This window comes from Alexandromys fortis, unplaced genomic scaffold, assembly GCF_014885135.2.
Source record: "Alexandromys fortis isolate MF-2015 unplaced genomic scaffold, M_Fortis_MF-2015_v1.1 scaffold_1, whole genome shotgun sequence".
NCBI lineage: Eukaryota > Metazoa > Chordata > Mammalia > Rodentia > Cricetidae > Alexandromys > Alexandromys fortis.
This window is the reverse complement of record NW_026067927.1, coordinates 37,802,261-37,821,999: the sequence shown is the minus strand read 5'-3', so window position 1 is coordinate 37,821,999 and position 19,739 is coordinate 37,802,261. Positions and strand designations below refer to the sequence as shown.

The 19,739-nt window shown below is 46.4% G+C and overlaps 1 protein-coding gene and 1 non-coding gene across 6 annotated transcripts in view; both read left to right on the top strand.

The window, feature by feature from the left end:
- Positions 1–19,295, top strand: part of Slc28a3 (solute carrier family 28 member 3) — a 53,040-nt gene extending 33,745 nt beyond the window's left edge. For 4 of the 5 annotated variants that reach the window (XM_050144119.1, XM_050144120.1, XM_050144118.1 and 1 more), the window contains exons 8-18: positions 691–768; positions 1,443–1,523; positions 3,126–3,206; positions 5,249–5,374; positions 7,515–7,645; positions 9,427–9,595; positions 10,410–10,607; positions 14,004–14,085; positions 14,555–14,653; positions 14,884–14,995; positions 17,072–19,295. In XM_050144119.1, the coding sequence (XP_050000076.1) occupies positions 691–768; positions 1,443–1,523; positions 3,126–3,206; positions 5,249–5,374; positions 7,515–7,645; positions 9,427–9,595; positions 10,410–10,607; positions 14,004–14,085; positions 14,555–14,653; positions 14,884–14,995; positions 17,072–17,201 (1,287 nt within the window). In that variant the 3' untranslated portion in view covers positions 17,202–19,295. Of the gene's footprint in view, positions 1–690; positions 769–1,442; positions 1,524–3,125; positions 3,207–5,248; positions 5,375–7,514; positions 7,646–9,426; positions 9,596–10,409; positions 10,608–11,430; positions 13,034–14,003; positions 14,086–14,554; positions 14,654–14,883; positions 14,996–17,071 lie in introns of those variants that run through there. The other variant, XR_007592061.1, reaches the window with a different exon arrangement.
- On the top strand, positions 1,744–1,850 carry LOC126503076 (U6 spliceosomal RNA). Its single transcript, XR_007592146.1, has one exon. It is a non-coding gene; the product is annotated as a U6 spliceosomal RNA (small nuclear RNA).
- Positions 19,296–19,739: the final 444 nt, after the last annotated feature.

Below are 19,739 nucleotides of genomic sequence, written 5' to 3'. Positions count from 1 at the left end.
TCCAATTTTTTTTTTTTTTTTTTTTGGTTTTTCGAGACAGGGTTTCTCTGTGGTTTTGGAGCCTGTCCTGGAACTAGCTCTTGTAGACCAGGCTGGTCTCGAACTCACAGAGATCCGCCTGCCTCTGTCTTCTGAGTGCTGGGATTAAAGGCATGCGCCACCACCACCCAGCGACATTTTTTTAAGTAGGTAATTTATCTGTAATATTGTACCCTAATTTTAGTTCCATAGCACAAATTAGACTTGCTGCTTGTCTCAAATACATTCATCTACGTAGCTGATTAAGCCGGCTGCTGCCCCTACCTGTGTCACCCATTGGCCACGCCCCTTTCCCTGCCCAAGGGGTGGCACACTGCTGAGACAGTTCCCCCAAATAGAGAACAGGCCTTCCGCTGTGTCTGGTGGTAACTAGGGCCATCTTCATAGGGCACCTATGACTTATGGGAGCCGATGGCCACAGTCAGAGCAAGGCAGACTAAGTGTTAGAAGTGGCAGGAAGTCTAGATGTTGGGATGCTTTAAAAGGAGGCTTCATAGCGTTCGCTGGAGGAGCAATGCTGAGAACATGAACTTCCCAAATCTGGCTGATGGCTTTGCTGGCCCTCATCCATCCCCTGCAGGGCCTCAGGCTCGTCTGTGGCTTGTGGCTCATGGTTTGTAATGACCTCTCCTCTCTCTCTCTCAAACTCAGACTTTTCTGGGGTACACTGATGCTGGAGCTATGTTTGTCTTCGGGGAGAAGTATACAGATCACTTCTTCGCATTTAAGGTAACTCCGGGTATCTTTTCTCTGCCTGCCTGTTAAAATTAAAGGAACGCTAAAGTTGTAGGCACAATGTGTTTTTAGGGGTATTTTAATAGATTTTTTACAAATCAGATCCTGCACAAATTTCCCTGGTTGGTGTCTTGCTTGTGGACTAGCGGGGAAGGGTGAAGTAGGGCAGGAGCAGACTCCAAGGAGAATCATTACTTCTGTTATGGCCATTCCATTTTCATGACTTCGTCTAATCTTTTTTCTTGGTTCATTTTATTTAAAAAACCTTATGGGATTGGAGTCACAGGCAGTCATGAGTTGTCATGTGGGTGCTGGGAGCTGAAACTGTCTTCTGCAAGAGCAGCAAGTGCTCTTAAGCACTGAGCCATCCCTCCAGTCACTGACTTCCTCTAATCTTAATTACTTCCCAAAGACTCCACCCCAGATGCTTATTAAATGTCTACCATGTGAACCTTAGGAGACACACTCAAACCAACCCCATAAAGAACTTAAAGAGTCGGATGCTGTCCAGAGGACAACTGCTGGATGGAGACATCTGTAGCTCAGAGGGACTTTGCTTCTGTTATGGCACATCTAGGGTCAAAAGGGAGGCAGAGGGGAAGCTTAGTAGGGAATGCTACTTTTTGCATCCACCAGTGACCACGTTTTCACCCCCACCCCACCCACAGGTCCTGCCCATCGTGGTCTTCTTCAGCACTGTGATGTCCGTGCTGTACTACGTGGGATTGATGCAGTGGGTCGTCAGAAAGGTACTGGGATGAGTGGCGCTTTAGAACGGCCTCTCTCCTCTCTCTCTTGAAATCAGGCTCTACTTCTCTGGGATGTACTGATGAAGAGTTAGTTCAGATTCAAAGTCCATTACTCAGGCACTGAGAATACATCAGATCTTTCTAGACTCTCCTCTGCCACCATCTAAGTTCTTAGAATCCTACCCATAATCCTTCATGCATCCATATCAAGAATGCTACCATGCTCGGTTCGACAGCTCATATACTAAAATTGGAACGATACAGAGAGTATTAGCATGGCCCCTGTGCAAGGATGGCACGCAAATTCATGAAGCATTCCATTAAAAAAAAAAAAAGAATTTTGCCTCAGTGCCCTTCAAAGGGACTGTGACTTGCAACCCACTGGACATCTCCATGAAACCACAGATGTTACTTCTGCAGTGAGGGAACAGAGGTCAGGTGCCTGCCCTGGGAAGCAGCATTGCTGTTTCCTTGTGGTTTCTACATAGGTCCATAGCCATGGCTTCTCATTAGGGTACCAAAGGTCCTCCAGGCCTTGCAGGTAGTGCAGAAACAGAAACAAAAAGATGTTGCTTTTGCTCTTGAGAGATTTTTATGAGCATAGAATTTTTTTAAGTAAGTAAGTCATATTCTTGCCACCCCAACAATTGACTTCTCATCTTTGTCAGGACACGGGGGCTAGAGAGATGGCTTAGTTGTTAAGAACATTTTCTGCTTGAACTGAGTTCTGTTCCCATCACTCAAAACCAGGGGCTCATGGTCAGCTCCACTGACATCTTCTGGCCTCTGTCAGCACTTGTACACATGTGGCCTACAGCCATGTGTACAAAACATACACATGCATAAATAAAAAGTTAAAAATGAGTGTCAGGCAGAACAAAATACTGGCTTCATGCCTAGAAATCAGAACAGAGGGAGACCAACTGAGCCCCAGGATCTCTTCAAGGATGCCTTCCAACAACTTCCGGCCTCACCTTAGGCTCCACCCTTAAATGCCTTCTCTTCCTAGTAACACTGTGGCTGAGGACCAGACCTTTAATGTGTAGATATTTGGGGGTCTCTCTATATCTAACTCTGCCACAAAGCTATCACAAAAGTGGAACCCCAAAAACATGCTCATTTGAATTAAATAGGGAAAACACTTTCAGTCACGTCCGTCTTAGTACTTCCTGTGGGCTGGCCTTGAAAACCGCTCTGTGCCTTAGTCTCCTCTTTTGCAATGCGGAGAACAATAGCCTCTGCTCCAAAGAGCCAAGAATAGATGGATCACTCGGGTCTGTGCTTACAGTCCTTCTCAGACCCAGAAAAGCTTCTGTCAGTGGCAGTAATGATTTATTCATTACTTTTATTTAATCTGCAGAAACCCATTTCTATAGCACTCAAAATGACACAATGGTGCAGACTTAGACTCGAGTAGGAAGACTTGGGTTGATTGACCCTGTCTGGAGGAGTCTCAGGCATGTTCAGCCCATCGCCATTCGCCAATCTGCCATCAACCGTTAAAGACCTCAGTGTCCTAACACAAATGAGATGTTCACTCGACTGTTAAGTCTTTGCTATATAAACAATTCTTTGCTAACTTGGTCCTTTTCTTTCTTTTAGGTTGGATGGTTGATGCTTGTCACTATGGGGTCATCCCCCATTGAGTCTGTCGTTGCTGCCGGCAACATATTTGTTGGGCAAGTAAGTCGTGATCACAGAAATCAAGCAAAGCAAAGCAGTTGCTGATGGGGTTGTTCTCTTTCCAAAACAGATAAAGACGAGTTCATGGATGCATTGTCTCTTCAGAGTGGAGCGAAGAGCATGAAATAGGAAATCCCTAGCACCATGCATACATGTGTGTGTGTGTGTGCGCGCGCACGTGTGTACGCGTGTACATGCATATGTGTACGCATAGAAAGGGAAAGGAGGGACGTTATGTTAGTATGGAATTGAGCTACTGAAAACTCACAGAGAGAACACCATTATTTTTATCAAATCATAGGGCTTCTTGTGTACACATTCTCCACAAACCTTTATCCATTCCTGGGGCCTTTGGCCAGCTCTGCAGAGGCTCGTGACTGTTCACCTCAGACGTCTGAGCTACAGATAGTGAGTAGGGACCCTCTCGCTCTCCACTGCAATGCCTGTGATGATGAAGAAGACAAGGCACCCACCACCCATCCTACAGGCACACACTCAAAGCTCATCCCTGACGTGTTTAGCCATCTACCTTCACTGAGCCTGCAGAAAATGCCTCAGAATTGTTTCTTCTCCTCAAAGATAAACTTTTAGTCTACCATCCTCACTTCTCCAACCCATCAGGTGAATAAACACCCCTTTGCCTGAGGGCCGTTTAAACAAAGAACTGAATCCCTCAACATTGAAGCAAACCTAAGCCACGGACAGGTTAGAAATGGCAACGAGCTGCATCACTCGGGATACATAGCTTTGGGGAAAATCATGGAATCCCCCAAGGAGGACATGGGAATCCTGCCAGCAACTGCCCAAATAAAGTGGACTTGAGGCAAAAACCATACCACAGAAAAATGCATGGCCCCAAGTCCCAGGTTTACAGTGCTCAAGGCAGGCTGGGCCTTCTTGGAAGGCTGGCTCAGTAGCCTGAAGCGGTCTTTAGTGTGTGTGGTGGTAATGCTTCCTTCCCTAGGAGCTGAAATTATAATAATTACAGTCATAAACTCTCCCAGGACTAATTAAGGCACCATCTTGAGATGATTGCTGGTACCTGTGGGGTAAAAGGTCTCGCATACGGGGCTCCTATTTAGTCTATAAATTGAGACTCAACACATTCAATCTCACAGAACAATTAGACATAATGAGCAGAAAATTGTAAAATTGCACGCATGCGTCTGTGGCGCTCAATTTGACAGTTAATATGCCCAAAGTGCTGTTATTGATGGAGAGCCCACATTGCGTGCTGCCTGCCCTCTGTAATGAGATTCAAGCCTATTCCACTGCACCCTGGCCTGTCAGAGTCTCAGTCATGAAAGGGCCCATAGATACCTGCTCCTATTCTTTTATCTATAATGGTCTCTATTTCCACAAAACATGTATGAGTCTGTCAAGATCAGCCTGAAGACAGAAAGTTATAGTGGTTTGGAAATCTCCAGTCTATAAGGCCGGAATACTAGGTAGAGATACTTGGCCAATCCTCAGGAAAATATCCCAAGTCCTCATAGCATCCAGCCCAAAGTAGGGTGGAGGACTCTGTTTAAATAGCCCCACATATTACAAGATTTACCCAGGACTACACATGCACACTGATCTAGAGTTCAAATGACCAGGACAGCAATGGTTCTGGACGTGCTCCAAATGCTGAAGCACCTTGGGCGCATGGATTCTCTGCGGTGAGAATCTTCGGAGTCTAATTAACTTAAACAACGTTCAGTCTCTTCTTTTCTGTTGTTACCGCTCTTATTTCTCATCACCGTTGAAGAGACCAGGAAACTGCTCCTTGTGAAAATATGAACAAAAGTTGCTCCCAGTTACTTTGGCATTTGAAGCTAGGAGCCCCACGGAGTTGGGTACCAGAATCACCTGGAAAGCTGTCAAAGCACAGACTGTGGGGGGCAGGGGGCACTCTCAGAGTTTCTGGTTCCAGGTGGAGAATTTGCATTTCCAGAGTTCCTGGTGACCTCTGGAGAAGGTCTCAGAGTCTCTCTAAGACTGCAATAGGGAATACAGTGTCAAGCATCTGAAAGGTAACACTTAGCTTTTGTTTCCAGACAGAGTCTCCACTGCTGGTCCAACCATATTTACCACACGTCACCAGGTCAGAACTCCACGCCATTATGACAGCCGGCTTCGCTACAATCGCTGGAAGCGTATTGGGTGCCTACATCTCTTTCGGGGTAAGAATGTTTGGGATACAATTAAGTAAGTCTGATCTCCTACTTCTTTATTGTTTCTTTTCCTTTCCTGTTGCTGATGGAAAATGACACCAAGAAAGTTTCCCCCTTGTTAGCGTGCCAAAAGTAGCTGCAGTTGCTTTGGTGTTTGAACATAGCGACCCCAAGGAGACTGATGTCTTCACTTCCATATTGCTGCCACCTTCCTGTAACTATATCAACCACTACAAAGTGAAATTATACGACAAGGTTATTTTGCCTAAAAATTTCAATTTGGGGGAAACACAAAACCCATTACTGACATCAGCCAAAACAGTCTAAACCAGTGGTTCTCAACATGTGGTCATGATCCCTTGGGGTTGGATGATCTTTTCATAGAGATCACCTAAGACCATTGGAAAACACAGATATTTACATTACAATTCATAACATGAAGTAGGTTGTAATACCAGTGGAGGAGTGCCACAGCGGATGGATGGATGGATGGATGGATGGATGGATGGATGGACGGACTTGTCTTAGAGAGAGAGCAAACAGGCAAAAAGTCAAGTCTGCTTCCATGTCCTTTTATCTGGGCTGCAACCATAAAGTGAGGTCCACAGTTAGTGTGAATCATTTTGTTTCAAATAATCTGATCGCCGGGCGATGGTGGCGCACGCCTTTAATTCCAGCACTCGGGAGGCAGAGGCAGGCGGATCTCTGTGAGTTCGAGACCAGCCTGGTCTACAGAGCTAGTGCCAGGACAGGTTCCAAAGCCAGAGAGAAACCCTGTCTCGAAAAACCAAAAAAAAAAAAAAAAAAAATTAAATAAATCAAATAACCTGATCAAGAAAATTGCTCACAGGAGTGAGTGCCTGAGGCTAGATGCAGTGTCTTAGTCAGGGTTTCCATTGCTGTGAAGAGACACCATGACCATGATAGCTCTTATAAAGGAACAACATTTAATTGGGGTGGCTCACATTTTCAGAGGTTTGGTCCACTATCATCATGGTGGGATACAGGCAGACAGGATGCTAGAGAAGTAACTGAGAGTCCTGCATCTTGTAGGCAACAGGAAGTGGACTGAGACACTGGGCAGTATCCTGAGCACATATGAGACCTCAAACCCACCTCCACAGTGACACACTTCCTCCAATAAGGCCACACCTCCTAATAGTGCCACTCCCTTTGGGGGCCATTTACTTTCAAACCACCACATGCAGTCAAGTTGACAAGATTAAACCTCCCAGTGGGGAAGGAAAAATCCAGAATAGTTCCAGGGTTGGGCAGGCTAGAAGGGAGAAGGCCAGCAATGAGGAAGAAGAAATAGTATACACCACGAAGGAGAGAGGTGCGTTAATGATGTGTGAAGACAGATAGGGTTTCGAGAGAGAAGAGGCAGGGGGAGGGACCATCCATCTCTGCGCATGACCCGGAGGCCCTTTCTCCATCTTCCTTCCACCTCAGACTCCAGCATCTGAACTGAGGATGTGACAAGATGCAGGCTACAGGGGACAGCGGTGAAGTGGGATTAATAAAAACTCAGAGAGGGAAACTGGTGTTCAACCTGGAGATCAGAAAAGCAAAACAGCCAGCCACCGGCTCTTACCTGAACCTCAGTCTGAAATGGCGACCCTGCCTCCAGACATCTCAGAATGAGACTGAGACTGAGAGCTGTCTCCTCCCGTTTTATAATCCTCTCTAGTGCTGGGTTTAAACGTGTGCACCACTGGGATTAAAGGCATGTACCATCCAGTTTCTATTGCAACTACTTTAGCTACTGGGACTAAAGGTGTGTGTTACTGCGGTCTGGTCTGTAAGGCTGACCAGGGTGGCTGTTTTACTCTCTGATCTTCAGGCAAGCATTATTTATTAAAATACAAATAAAATGTCACTACACAACAGAATGTTCAGAGAGACAACAGAGGGGCTAAGATATCTTTGAAAATTCTTACAACGCAGGATTAATTCTCAACCCAAATGACCAGATTTGGGTGTTGTGCTTTTTCCAAGGAGGTGTCAATTAACATAATTCCTGTCTTGGCCTCTGACTCCTGAGGCGGCAGGACTGGGCACACTGAGAGCCTGATATGCAAATTCTACCAGGCCTCCCCGGAGACCCTGTTCTCTGGCACGGATGAAACGGGCCTCTTCTTTTCCACAGGTGTCCTCCACACACTTGCTAACCGCCTCAGTCATGTCTGCACCTGCGTCCCTGGCCGTAGCCAAACTCTTCTGGCCAGAAACAGAGAAACCCAAAGTGACCCTCAAGAACGCCATGAAAATTGAAAATGGGTAAGTCGACAGATTACTGAATTTATAATTGTACAGGCTGGAGAAGGAAGCACAGCCGATCTTGGCTTTAGAATAATATGACATTCAATTTTCCAGTGACTCCTTAGAGTTTAAGAAACAAAACCACCTCTCTTTTAATACTCAGGAAAGTCTTCCTACACACCTGCTTCTGAAGCGTCCGTTATGAAGGCGCTTCTGTGTAAATACACCAGTGTTCGCTGAGCCCTGCTTTAACACTGTTGGGAAGTCACAAAATGGCTGCTTCCCAGGTCACTTGTGGAACCAAAAAGCTATTTCATTGTCCTCTGTTCTGCAAAAAAGAAATAAACCAGCAAAGGGACTCCAGGAGCTAAGACGTTGATAAGTATCCCATTACGTCACACAATGCCACAAGTGGAAAATTCATACCACTCGGCTTTGTTTTATGCACGGGTTATTTAAAATATTGCATAGGGCTTACGGGAGGTTCATCAGGTAAAGCTACTCACCATCCAGGCTTAAAGACCTGTGATTCCCCTGAGGGCACTGAAAGGCAGAAGGACAAAAGTAACTCCATGACCTATGTGTCCTATGACCTTGGCACATTCATCATGCTCATATGAAAAATAATAGAAAATAATAAATATCTAATTACTCTCAAGTCATGTGTATTAGGTACATATAAAATATCAGTTAATAAAGTTACATTTTAAGCCTTACCCTCGTCCCACAAGAGCCCTTGTTATGGATAACGCAACTATCCCAAACACCAAAATAGGAAATACTTTTGGCCTAAATAATGAGGATAAGAGATAGCACCCTGAAGGCTCCATTTAGAGTCAGAACCATGAAGATTTGCATGGTATGTTACATAAGGCATGCTGTGTAAGGAGGCAGCCATGTAGGTGATCAGTATAGTGGGGGAGGTGGGTAGATTTAAGGGTAGACGTCTGACATTACAAGGGTTAATCAGGTTAAGGAGATCAAAGAAGAGCCCCAGTAGGAGTCAATCTGTTGGTGGGAGGTTCTCAAGACAGGGTTTCTTTCCTTGTCTGTCTTGGAACTCGCTCTGTAGACCATGCTGGCCTCAAACTCAGAGAGATCTGCCTGCCTCTGTCTCCCAAGTGCTGGGATTAAAGTGACTCAGTCTTAACGGAAGTGGAGTGATACGGGCTTTGTTTCAACTGTTAGTTTTTAGAGCCAGGAAATTCTATAAATACTCCCTGGTAATGACTTTTGATGAATAGTTTTTAAATTTATACAATTTCGTCACCTCTGGGTTTTTATTATAAATATCCCCAAGTTAAAAAAGCACTATTGGGGGATGGAAAAATTGCTCAGAGGTTAAAGAGTACTGGCTGCTCTTCCAAAGGTCCTGAGTTCAATTCCCAGCAACTACATGGTGGTTCACAACCATCTATAATGAGATGTGGTACCCTCTTCTTACCTGTAAGGATATATGCAGGCAGAATATTGTATATGTAATAAATAAATCTTTAAAAATAAAATAAAAGTACTATTGGATTAGAGGTGGTAATGGGTATGCTACTTAGCGTGCACGGAGCCCAGGATTCAATCTCCAAGGGTGATGCAGCAGTGGCGTGGCGTCCACATCCCCACTGGGGGTAACAATCCTGAGCCCTGTGGTGATTCTGAGGCTGTAAGAGCCTGAGGACTTTGACCAAGGCCTTTGTCTAAGGGTTCACCTCATGTCCGGCAACTGTGATTGGGCCATGGCTATGCTGGAGCATCCATTCAGAGATACTGCATGGTAATTCTGGAATTCCCACTTTTCAACAAAGTGATTCAAGAAATTTCCTGGAGGCGGCAACACAGGGCGCATCCTCGTCCATCCCCCTGGTGGCAAACATCGCCGTGAATCTGATTGCCTTCCTGGCCTTGCTGTCTTTTGTGAACTCAGCCCTGTCCTGGTTTGGAAACATGTTCGACTACCCACAGTTGAGTTTTGAGGTATGACTCTGTCATGTTTTGTTTCTGAATATCTTGGAGTTTAGAAGCCAGGTGTGGTGGCTCGTCTTTCATTCCATCACTTAGGAGGCCATGAGTTCTAGGCCAGTGTGGGCTACAGAGGGAGCCCTGGTCCCAGAAAACAGGTCATGAAAGTGCAACAGCCTTTCCTAACCAACTACGTCATGCTCTCTCATACGCTCTGGACACACACACACACACACACACACACACACTCGTCATCTCGCCCTGTCCTGTCTTCTGTCACCCTCTTTCCCCAGAGCAGCCATTCTCTGCTGACCTCCCCAGAATACGTGCTGTTCCCAATGACCCAGTTCTTGCTTCGGTCTGCTTTCTATGCTGTAACAGAACACTTGATTGAGAAGCCTATCAGGAAAAAAGAATTGTTTATCTTGCCATTCTGAAGGCTGAAAGTCCACCATCGGTGGGGGGGGGGGGGGGCATATCTGGTAAGACCCACACATGACAGAAAAATGAAAAGGGGAGACCAAGGAGCTGACCGTCTTCAAACAAATGTTCTCTCAAATTAATGCATTCTATAGAGAGCTAATGCAATATCTAAGAAAGACACTCATTGATTTTAAGGGCTGTGCATCCATTAATACTACTACATGGGAATCAAGCCTTGACACAGGTTTTTTGAGGATCAAGCATATGCTCCTGATACATAAAGAAGGGCAGCTTGATGTAAAGGGTTCTTTGTGCCCAGAAGAGGCAGGAACTGTCCAGTCACTGCAGGGGACGGGGTGGCAGAGTTAGGGGCAAACCACTTAGTGCCATCGCCTGTCTCTTGCAGCTCCTCTGTTCCTACATCTTCATGCCCTTTTCCTTCATGATGGGAGTCGACTGGCAAGACAGCTTCATGGTTGCCAAGCTCATAGGTTACAAGACATTCTTCAATGAGTTTGTGGCTTATGACCACCTCTCAAAATTGATCAGTTTGAGAAAAGCAGCCGGACCCAAATTTGTGAATGGCGTACAGCAATATATGTCGGTATGTATGATTCTTTATCACATAAATACATGGTGACTGTAGCTGTCTGTCGGGAACTTGACTGACAGCAGAGTGGAGCAATCCAAGAACTTGGTTTCATAGCACACATACTGAGCACAGCATAATTTTCAGTCAGGTTATCTTGACCATGTGATATGTGTGACGAAAGAAAGAAAGGGAAGAAGGGAAGGAGGGGGGGGAGGGAATTTAAAGACTATAAGCACACCTGTAATGAGATTTGGTGCCCTCTTGAGGAAGAATCCTGGTCAGTCATCCTCACCAACTTAGACCATGAAATCCAACATGAACATGGACAAGTTCAACAGAATCGCCATATAGGGGCTGCCCATGCACACTACAGCTTATGCCAGGGCATAAATTTTATTTTTTTCAAAAACAGTTCTAGGGTCATATGAGCTGGGACTGGTAATATTGCACAGATTGGTCCAGTGCCTTCTGTGCTCAGAGTGGGAGGTACTAAGGCAAGAGCACTGAGGACGCCACAGGCCTCTGCTAGCCACCCTTGTGTTCCAGTAACTTAACATCCAAGGTCGGCAGACTCCTCTGGGCTCACAGTTTCCGAGGTTTCAGCTCATGATCCTCTGACCTTGTTGCTCTTCTGTACAAAGTAGCTCTTCAGCGTGGGAGCATAGAGCAGGGGACTGCTCACCACAAAGTAACTGGGAGGTAAAGAAGCGGGGAAGGGACAGAATCCCAACATCCCCTCCAAGGGTGTGGTCTGGAGACCTAACTCCCTTTACTGGGCCTGACCTCATGTCCTTGTCTGCTCTTCTCTTCCTGTGATAAATGCTATGACCCAAAGCAACTTGGGAAAGGAGAGGGTTGCACTTCCAGAAAGTTCATCACTGAGAGAAGCCAAGGACAGAAACCTGGAGGCAGAGCCCACAGAGGAGCACTGATTCCTGGCTACTCCCAGGCTCGCATTCAGCACCTTCTTATATAGTCCAGGCCCACTTGCCTAGGGATGGTACTGCCCACAGAGGGCCAAGCCTTCCTACCTCAATCAGCAATAAAGAAAACACCCCACAAACATGCTGAAGGTCAGCCGATAGAGGCAGTTCTCCAGCTGAGGGTCCCTCCCTGAAGATTCTAACCTCCCACCTTCAGCACGGGAGCAGGACAGACTTCTTGGAGCTGATGGCTGACTGTGAAGGCCTCTCCAACACAGTGGTTTCGGAGACACTGACTACACACCCTGTACCTCATCAACCTCAAAAGATAATGAGGTGCAATTGCTGGTATGAAAGGGAAGAGGGGAGATAAAATACTTCTGTCTGTGAGTGAAAACTGTGGGTCAGTCACCCCATAATCATGCAAAGAGGCTCTCACCTTCTTGGGCTTTGATGGAGTGTGGAACTTAACTTGGATGAAGATGTCTTTGCAACTGAGTGTCCAATTTATTTCCTTCCAAAGATGAGAATCATCACCTCAAAAAAAAAAAAAACCCGGAGAAATGAACATTTTTAACTACGCAGTCTGTCTCTGGAATAAAACACGTGGAGTGAACATCCCCAGCATTAAAGCCTATTGCCCAGGATTGAGATGCTCACCCAGAGACCTCCACTTCCTCCCTGGACTCCCAGAAACCAAACATAAGGATTATATAAGTGGAGTCACCTCCCCAGGGCATCCTCATGAGAATGACTTTGTGGTCAGGAGCTCTGTACCCCCAAATGTGATAGAAGTGGGGTTCGTGGGTCTTCTGTCCTCACAGTTCATTTTTGTGGTAAGCCAAGAACGGAATGTGGACAGCCATCTTCATCGTTTGGCTGCCGTCTGAAGCCGTTTGTTTCCCTGCCCAGAGTAAACAATGGGCTAAGTTAACCGCTTGTTTGCTACCTCCCTGTTGTCAGGAGAAAGCAAAGCAAGCTGCCAGTTCTGGCAGTACTAATGGCTTCTCTGAAAAGCTTGTTGGAAAGGCGGAGCCCCAGCTGTAGAAACGATTCCATTTGGAGTGAGCCCAGCCAAAGGCAGGCACATGGGGTACATGTGAAAACAGCTCGGCGGCCTCTGCGATTGTCGGGTCGCAGTGGGAAAAGCAGTTACCCCAAATTTCTGAGCATCTTGGCTCACACACAGGCGTACGGCCCATCTCGTTCCATTGTATAATCATTTACGTTTGAGTGCATAAGAAGTGGCATCGGCCCAGCATCCGTTTCTACTGGTAAAACCCTACACGGCCTCGTCTGCACACACCTCTGCCAGGTTCCTGCCAGAAAGAGGCTAGTGGGCTCCGGCTGCTGGAGCGTGAAATGTCTCCTATGGGGTCTGGGGCAGGGTGCTACACCTTTTCTCAATCTGCTGTCCAGGGGCCTCTCAGGCCTGGATCCTGGTGTGAAGCTGATGCGTCCATTTTCCATACTTGCTCTGACAAGTGTATAGGTGACGCCGTTTTTACTTCCAGGGTAAGTGACTTATCAGTCTGGTCTCGTTGATGGTGCCAGGTAAACAGTACTGTTTTGAGTGTGCACTGAGTATAGTCATCCTGTGTTCACACTCACATTCCTGAGCAGTCTTCCTGTGGCCTGCGTCTTTGTCTCCCACGGGAGTAGAAACAGACGGTGACGGTTGAGTGTGACACTGTCTCGTTGATGGGCTCTTCCTTGTAACCACTGGCGTGGCTGTGTTCTCCTCCAGGGCTATTCAGGCAGCATGTGTCACCTGGGTGAGACGCCACTGGTTCACCAGGAGAGCAAACACATTGTCTGACTCTCCTAATGCAATGCATAAGCAGCCCAGACGCTTTACATCCTGACAAACTTAGGATAGGCAGTCGCTGCTTTTTAAATTTAGTTCTTTCAGTAACTGACAAAATACCTAAAATAAATCCACTTAAAGAGGATTTATTTTGGCTCTCCGTGCAGTGGTTGGCACCTCCCCATCGCTCCATATGCTTATTGCCAATTTGCATATCCTGTAGCAACGCTCCCAAACTTGGACAGTAGTCTTCTTGTTGAACTATAGCAGCTCTTTATATATTCCGAGTAAGTCCTTTGTCAGCACATATAGAGTGTAAATATTTTCTGAGACCAGCTTCTCATCTCCACCAGCTAGTACTGTGCCTTCTACCATGGGGCAGGTAGCCAAGTCATACGGAACATTAGAAGTTATTTTTAATGAGCAGGAAGTAGCTTTTCTAGACGTCAAAGCCTCTAATCCCCCAGCCTGTTGTCAGTGTTCCTTGAGCCTACACCCTTCTTTCCGCTCTCCCTCAAAGGTAAGGAGCACAAGGAACCCGTCAGTGGTTGTCTGACAGTCTGCAAGTGTGTGTGGTTATCAGCATTAATCCTGTAGCCAATGAGGCCCAGCTGGGGTGTCAGACTTCTGAAGGGGTGGTCAGATCATGTACACATCAGTGTTTATGCTTGCTTACAGATCCGTTCTGAGACCATTGCAACTTATGCCCTCTGTGGTTTTGCCAATTTTGGTTCCCTGGGAATAGTGATCGGCGGACTTAGTAAGTGAAAAGAATATTCTTCCACCACAGCTGTGGACTTCACAAGTCCATCCTGCTCTCTAGTGTTCTGTCAGCTGCGAAGTCCCCTGGGGCCTGTGTTTATCTCTGCTCTGGACTCGTTTTCCTATGCATACTCGAGTATTCAAGACAAATGTGTTCAGGCATACAGATGCTTCTCTCAAGCCAATACCATCAGTCACTTGTTTACCAGGGCCCATGGCATTTGTTACTGATGTCTGCCGTGGGCATTGACCTAGGGGGTGACAGCGACTAGACATCATCTTGTTGACTGTTTCTTCCTGGTGACGTTGACATTGCCTTGTTCTCAGTGTTCTGTGGGCCCTCTGGATAATTTCATGACTTGTTTCTTTTTCGTTGACGTGAGTCCAGTCTCTAAAGAATGATCAGAAGCTAAAAACTTGGGTTTCTAAATTGACTTAATCTCCAATTAAGTCTCTTTCTCTTCCAGCATCCATAGCTCCGAGCAGAAAGCGAGACATTGCCTCTGGAGCAGTGAGAGCCCTGATCGCAGGGACCATTGCCTGCTTTATGACAGCCTGCATCGCAGGTATGGCACCCATCCTTCGTGTCCTGGGTGCCCATAGGATGGCAGGTTCCGGGAGGCAGGCTTCCAGGCTGCGCACACAGCATATGCTGCCCCAGGAAGCTGAGAATCGGAGCTGGGCTACGCACACTGTAAAGTGAAACGCATGGGGTGGAGTGGAGAGGCGAGAACAGAAGGACGGTTCTGGGATTTTGCTAAATTGCGACAATAAATGGCACTCTGTTCCTTTCCAGGCATACTCTCTAGCACCCCCTCAGATATCGACTGCCATCACATTCTGGGGAACACCAACTTACTCAGCAACACAACCCAAGTGCTGTCTTGTTGCCAAAGTCTGTTGAGCAGGTACTTTTTTATTATTCCTACAATCTCTAAGTAATAATCAAATCCATCTTTCGTGTGCTCTTTCCTGAGGGAGGTGTGGACAAATATCTGTTCACCCCAGATAGGGCTCAACAACAGACAAAAGTGGACAGTTCCTCGAGGCCCTGCTTGGTGAACCAGTGAGTCTATTAGGTTTCCTTATAGAAGTGTGGGTGGCCCCAAAATGGTAGTATCAATGTGAACTCTCACGCCTGTGTGGGTGATGACTTACTGAAGCCTTCGTGGAGTCCCCGGGAGTCATCACCATGTAAGTTCAGCACAACCACACTTTTCCTTTGCATTTGAAGCTTTAGGGAGGCTGTGTCTAGTCTAGCAATATTAGCAATATTAGTCCCAGCATTATCAAGACAGGAACTTCCGGCCTGTCCCCAAAGCCAATGTCCTTGATTCCTGCTGCTAGGATCTCATTCTGACCTCACCTCAGGTCCCCAGCCCTAGTGATCTCAGTTGAACTTGGATGAGATACCCAGAGTGTAATATTTATTCCAGAGTGATGTGGAGCAGCCTCAAGGGGTGAGAGTAGACAATGGCCAACCCACATTTTTCGATAAGTTTTGTATTTATGTTATTCTTTAAAGTCCTTTCCTAAGGAGTGTTTTCTTGTCTGGGTGATTGGCAGCCCTATCTAGGTTAGTTCTTAAATGGGAGGGCCATAATTTCTTCTCTACAGAAACCTTCTAACTAGATAGAGCTGTCAGGATCTTCTAGGCAGTTTTAAAATGACCTGTCTCCACCCTGGGGCAGAGATAGGACCAGACCTCACTCTCGGGACCACAGAGAAATGTGTGGCAGAGCAGATGAGAAGAACTAGAGAAAGAAATCTGTAAACAGCCATGCTTCGCCAGGAATTGCCTTTCTCGGGCAGATAGCAAAGAGCCTGCTGCCTCAGCCTGCGCCACAGAGCCTGCTCCCTCAGCCTGCAGACCTTCTATCTGTGTCTCTCCTCTCACACAGCATTTTAAAGTTCAAGGCGGTGCAGCTGTGATACGTCACCATTCCTTTGCCTGTCACTAATTTTCACTAGCAAAATGAGCAGGGGCACGGGACTTAGGGCAGAGCCTGATTCTTTGGGAAGGAATCAGGTCTAGGTGACCTCAAGATTGCTATTTTCTAACTATCTACCGGTTTTGTTTTTGCTTTTGTTTTTGTTTTTTTTACTGCCTCATTTTCAAATGCATCCAGGTGGTCCTAACAGCTTGCTAATGCGCACTGGTGAATGAGAGGCTAGGCTCCCAGAGACCCACGCCATCCACCTCCACCCTCTGCAGTTTTGATTTGCAAAACCGGTGACTGCGCATGTTCTTATTAATGTACAAGCAGTCTTAAATTTTTTTGAGGTTTTGGTTTGATGTGTATAAGCAGCTGCATGTGTGTCTTTTCACTGTGCATATGCAGTGCCCATGGAGGCCAGAAGAGGGCACCAGATTCCCCCAGGGCTGGAGTTAGTTGTGAGGTGATGTGCGGGAACTGAACCAGAGTCTTCCAGAGGAACAGCCAGTGCTCTTAACTTCTTACTCATTTCTCCAGGCCTCTGCAAGTGTGTGTGTGTGTGTGTGTGTGTGTGTGTGTGTGTGTGTGTGTGTGTGTGTTTGTTTGTTTGTTTTATTTCATCTTTTTTTTTTATTTATTATGTATACAATATTCTGTCTGTATGCCTGAAGGCCAGAAGAGGGCGCCAGACCTCTTTACAGATGGTTGTGAGCCACCATGTGGTTGCTGGGAATTGAACTCAGGACCTTTGGAAGAGCAGGCAATGCTCTTAACCACTGAGCCATCTCTCCAGCCCCTGTTTGTTTGTTTTTAGAAGAATTGATGCTATCCAGTCCTTGCTAGTCTGAGATAAACAGGGGGAGTCCTCAAGGCCACCCAGAGTTTGAGAACCAAAAGTAATCAACCCTCAGGAATCTCTGCCTTAACGCATCCTATCCAGCGTGGGAACGAGGAAATTGGCTTCTTGTCCTCCATTTTCAATGCATCACTGTCTACTCCCCTCTTGTGTCCTGAGACCCAGCTAACAGTTTCATTCTGCTTCCCCAGCACCATCATCAAGGGACCAGATGAGGTCATCCCAGGAGGAAACTTCAGCCTCTACGCTGTGAAGAGCTGCTGTGAGCTGTTGAAGCCATCGACTCTGAACTGCAGCTGGGTCCCTCCTGCTACACCATGAGCTCAGCTGTGCATCCGGCCGGATTCTGAATGCAGATGCTGGGTTTTCTGCTCTGGAAGGGATAGCAAGCATTGCTCCAGGTTGATGACTTCAGCATGGACTCAGCTTTAATGGCAAAGAAGGAAGGAAGTCTGGAGTGCGTCCTTCCTGCGACAGTGTGTCCTGCTTCCTCCTCCCTTCTCAGCCCACCTCTTCCCATGGAGAGCTCCTATGATGACATCCCAAACCATGGTGTGTGATCTCCAGTTCAAATAATGTTCTATTTTCAAGGATTTCATGAGAAAATATGTGTGTGTGAGCATCTATGTGGTAGCTATCAACAACTGGACTATGACTCGGCCATACCCTCTTACAGTACTCTAAGTGTTTCAGAGCAATGGGATTTAAACACATCTCAAGGAAGGCCATCCTGCCTTCTCTCAAGACTGTCTGAAATACCTTCAGTTTGACTCTCATGGGAAGGAGGGCTAATCTGCAATGACCCACTCATGGGTTGCCCTCTCCTTAAATCAAGAGTCCTTCAGCGAATCACGGAGGCCATGTGGAACCCAATCTAAGTCCGTAAGCTTCAGAGAATTCTAAGCAATCAGCTTACAGAAACTTTTGCTGCAGTTCCTCCCCCAAACTTTAACGTCTCACAAACCTTTTTCTCCTATATGTAAAATGCTCAGTTTCAGGACTGAAGTCTCGTGAACTTCAGGAATTTGTAAGCATTCAGGCCACATCTTCTTTAAGTTAATATATTTTCTTAAGAATATCTTTTACTTGTTCTTTAACAGTTTTACACGCATATAATGTGTCTTGATCATGCCTAGCCCGAGCTCCCGGTCTCCCCTCCCTCTCCTCTCAGACATCACTCACCATGCCCCATCTCACCTGTGTGTCCTCTCTTTGCTTTGTAACTCACTGAGTCTCTCACTGCCTGCTGGGATTGACTTGATCTTCTGCAAGTAACCATATCTATATTAAGCTCGGGAAGGCAGGCCCGAGGCATGTCCAGAAGACAGTATTTCACTGTGATCTTCCTATTGCCTGGCTCTCACAGACTCCCCACCCCGTGTGTTACTCCTGTGTCTTGAGGGAGTTTGTAGAAATGCCTGGCTTTTGGATGAGCACTCAGTAGTCACTAATTCTCAACACATTTATCAATTAGGAGTCTCTGCATTGCTGAATTTGGACTTAATCTATGTGTCCATTTCTAGTATCCAGGCCAAAGAAGCAGCCCCTATAGGGGGCTCGCAGACCTTAGGGAAACATGCAGAAACAACATGGCACCTCCTAAAACTTATGCTGGGAGCCAGATTTGGCCCACTCCTGTAATCCCAGCACTTGGGAACAGAGACAGGAAGATTATGAGTTCCAAACCAGCATAGGGCACCTAGCAAGACGGTGTCTTCAAGCAACAACAACAGACTTCTGCAAGGTCATAACACCTTTCCTTTCCACAATATGCTATGAGCCAAAGAAAGACCTTTGGCACTCATGATATCTGTGGCCACAAATGAATTGTCCTGTCACAAGAAGAGAACAGTGACCACTTTAAAGAAATAATACAGTAGGCTACCAAGGTGCCTGATAGCCATGTCTCTGTCCTTGGGTAGACTGTATTTACAGGCCTGTGAATTATTATTAATGTGCAATTTTGTTATGTTCTTGGTGACAAGATTGTAAAACATTACTCCTCAGTCAGAAAGGCCTGTAAGGACCAACCACGAAGGGAAATCAATGCTGACCGAGACGGGAATGCCTTTCACTGATTCTCCCATCAACCAGCAAGACATCACACGTGCTTACTGAACTCTGTGTTCGGAAGAAGTCAGCAGAGCAGGCAGACACCAGGCCCAGGGAAACCTCAACACCTCTGAGTCTCACAGGGTCATTATGTTTCCTTGAATGTTTATCTCTTCTCTGAGCCTACTGGCTTGCTTCAGGGAAATCAGTTGCCACTGTGTTTGTCAACAGGTTTTCCTCCTGAGTTTGTAAAAATGGACATTTGTGATGAAAGCAATAATTGTGTTGAAAACTGGAAGAGAAAAAGCTAACATATGTAATAGTTTTATATAAACATAACTAAGCATCTTTCCACTCTGGTCAGCAGAGTCAAAGAGGTCACTGGTAACTGACTGGTATCCGCACCTTGCTTCTCCTTGATACAACATACAGGAGCATGAAGGGAGGGGTGACTACGAAGACCAAGCATTTACAGGCTACACCCCACTTCCTCTTTACAGCTGGTGAAATACCTGGAATATTCCTACAACTTTCTGTTTAGAGTTCTGGCTTTAGCTCTTCCTTCTCCCTTTTTTTTTAACGTGCGGCAACTCTTAAGTAAGATAACATAATGCCAAGGAGGGGACGGAGTTAGACATTCCCCAGAGTTCAGATCTCGAGCATTTCCCGAAGGTCTGTGGGTTGAAGGCTCGGTTCGCAGCCTGTGACCACTGCTGGAAGGTGGTGGACGCTCTATCGGCCATCCCCAGGCCGTGTAAATAGAACCAAGTTAGATCACCTGGTAAAGGGGCCACTGTCACTATGCAG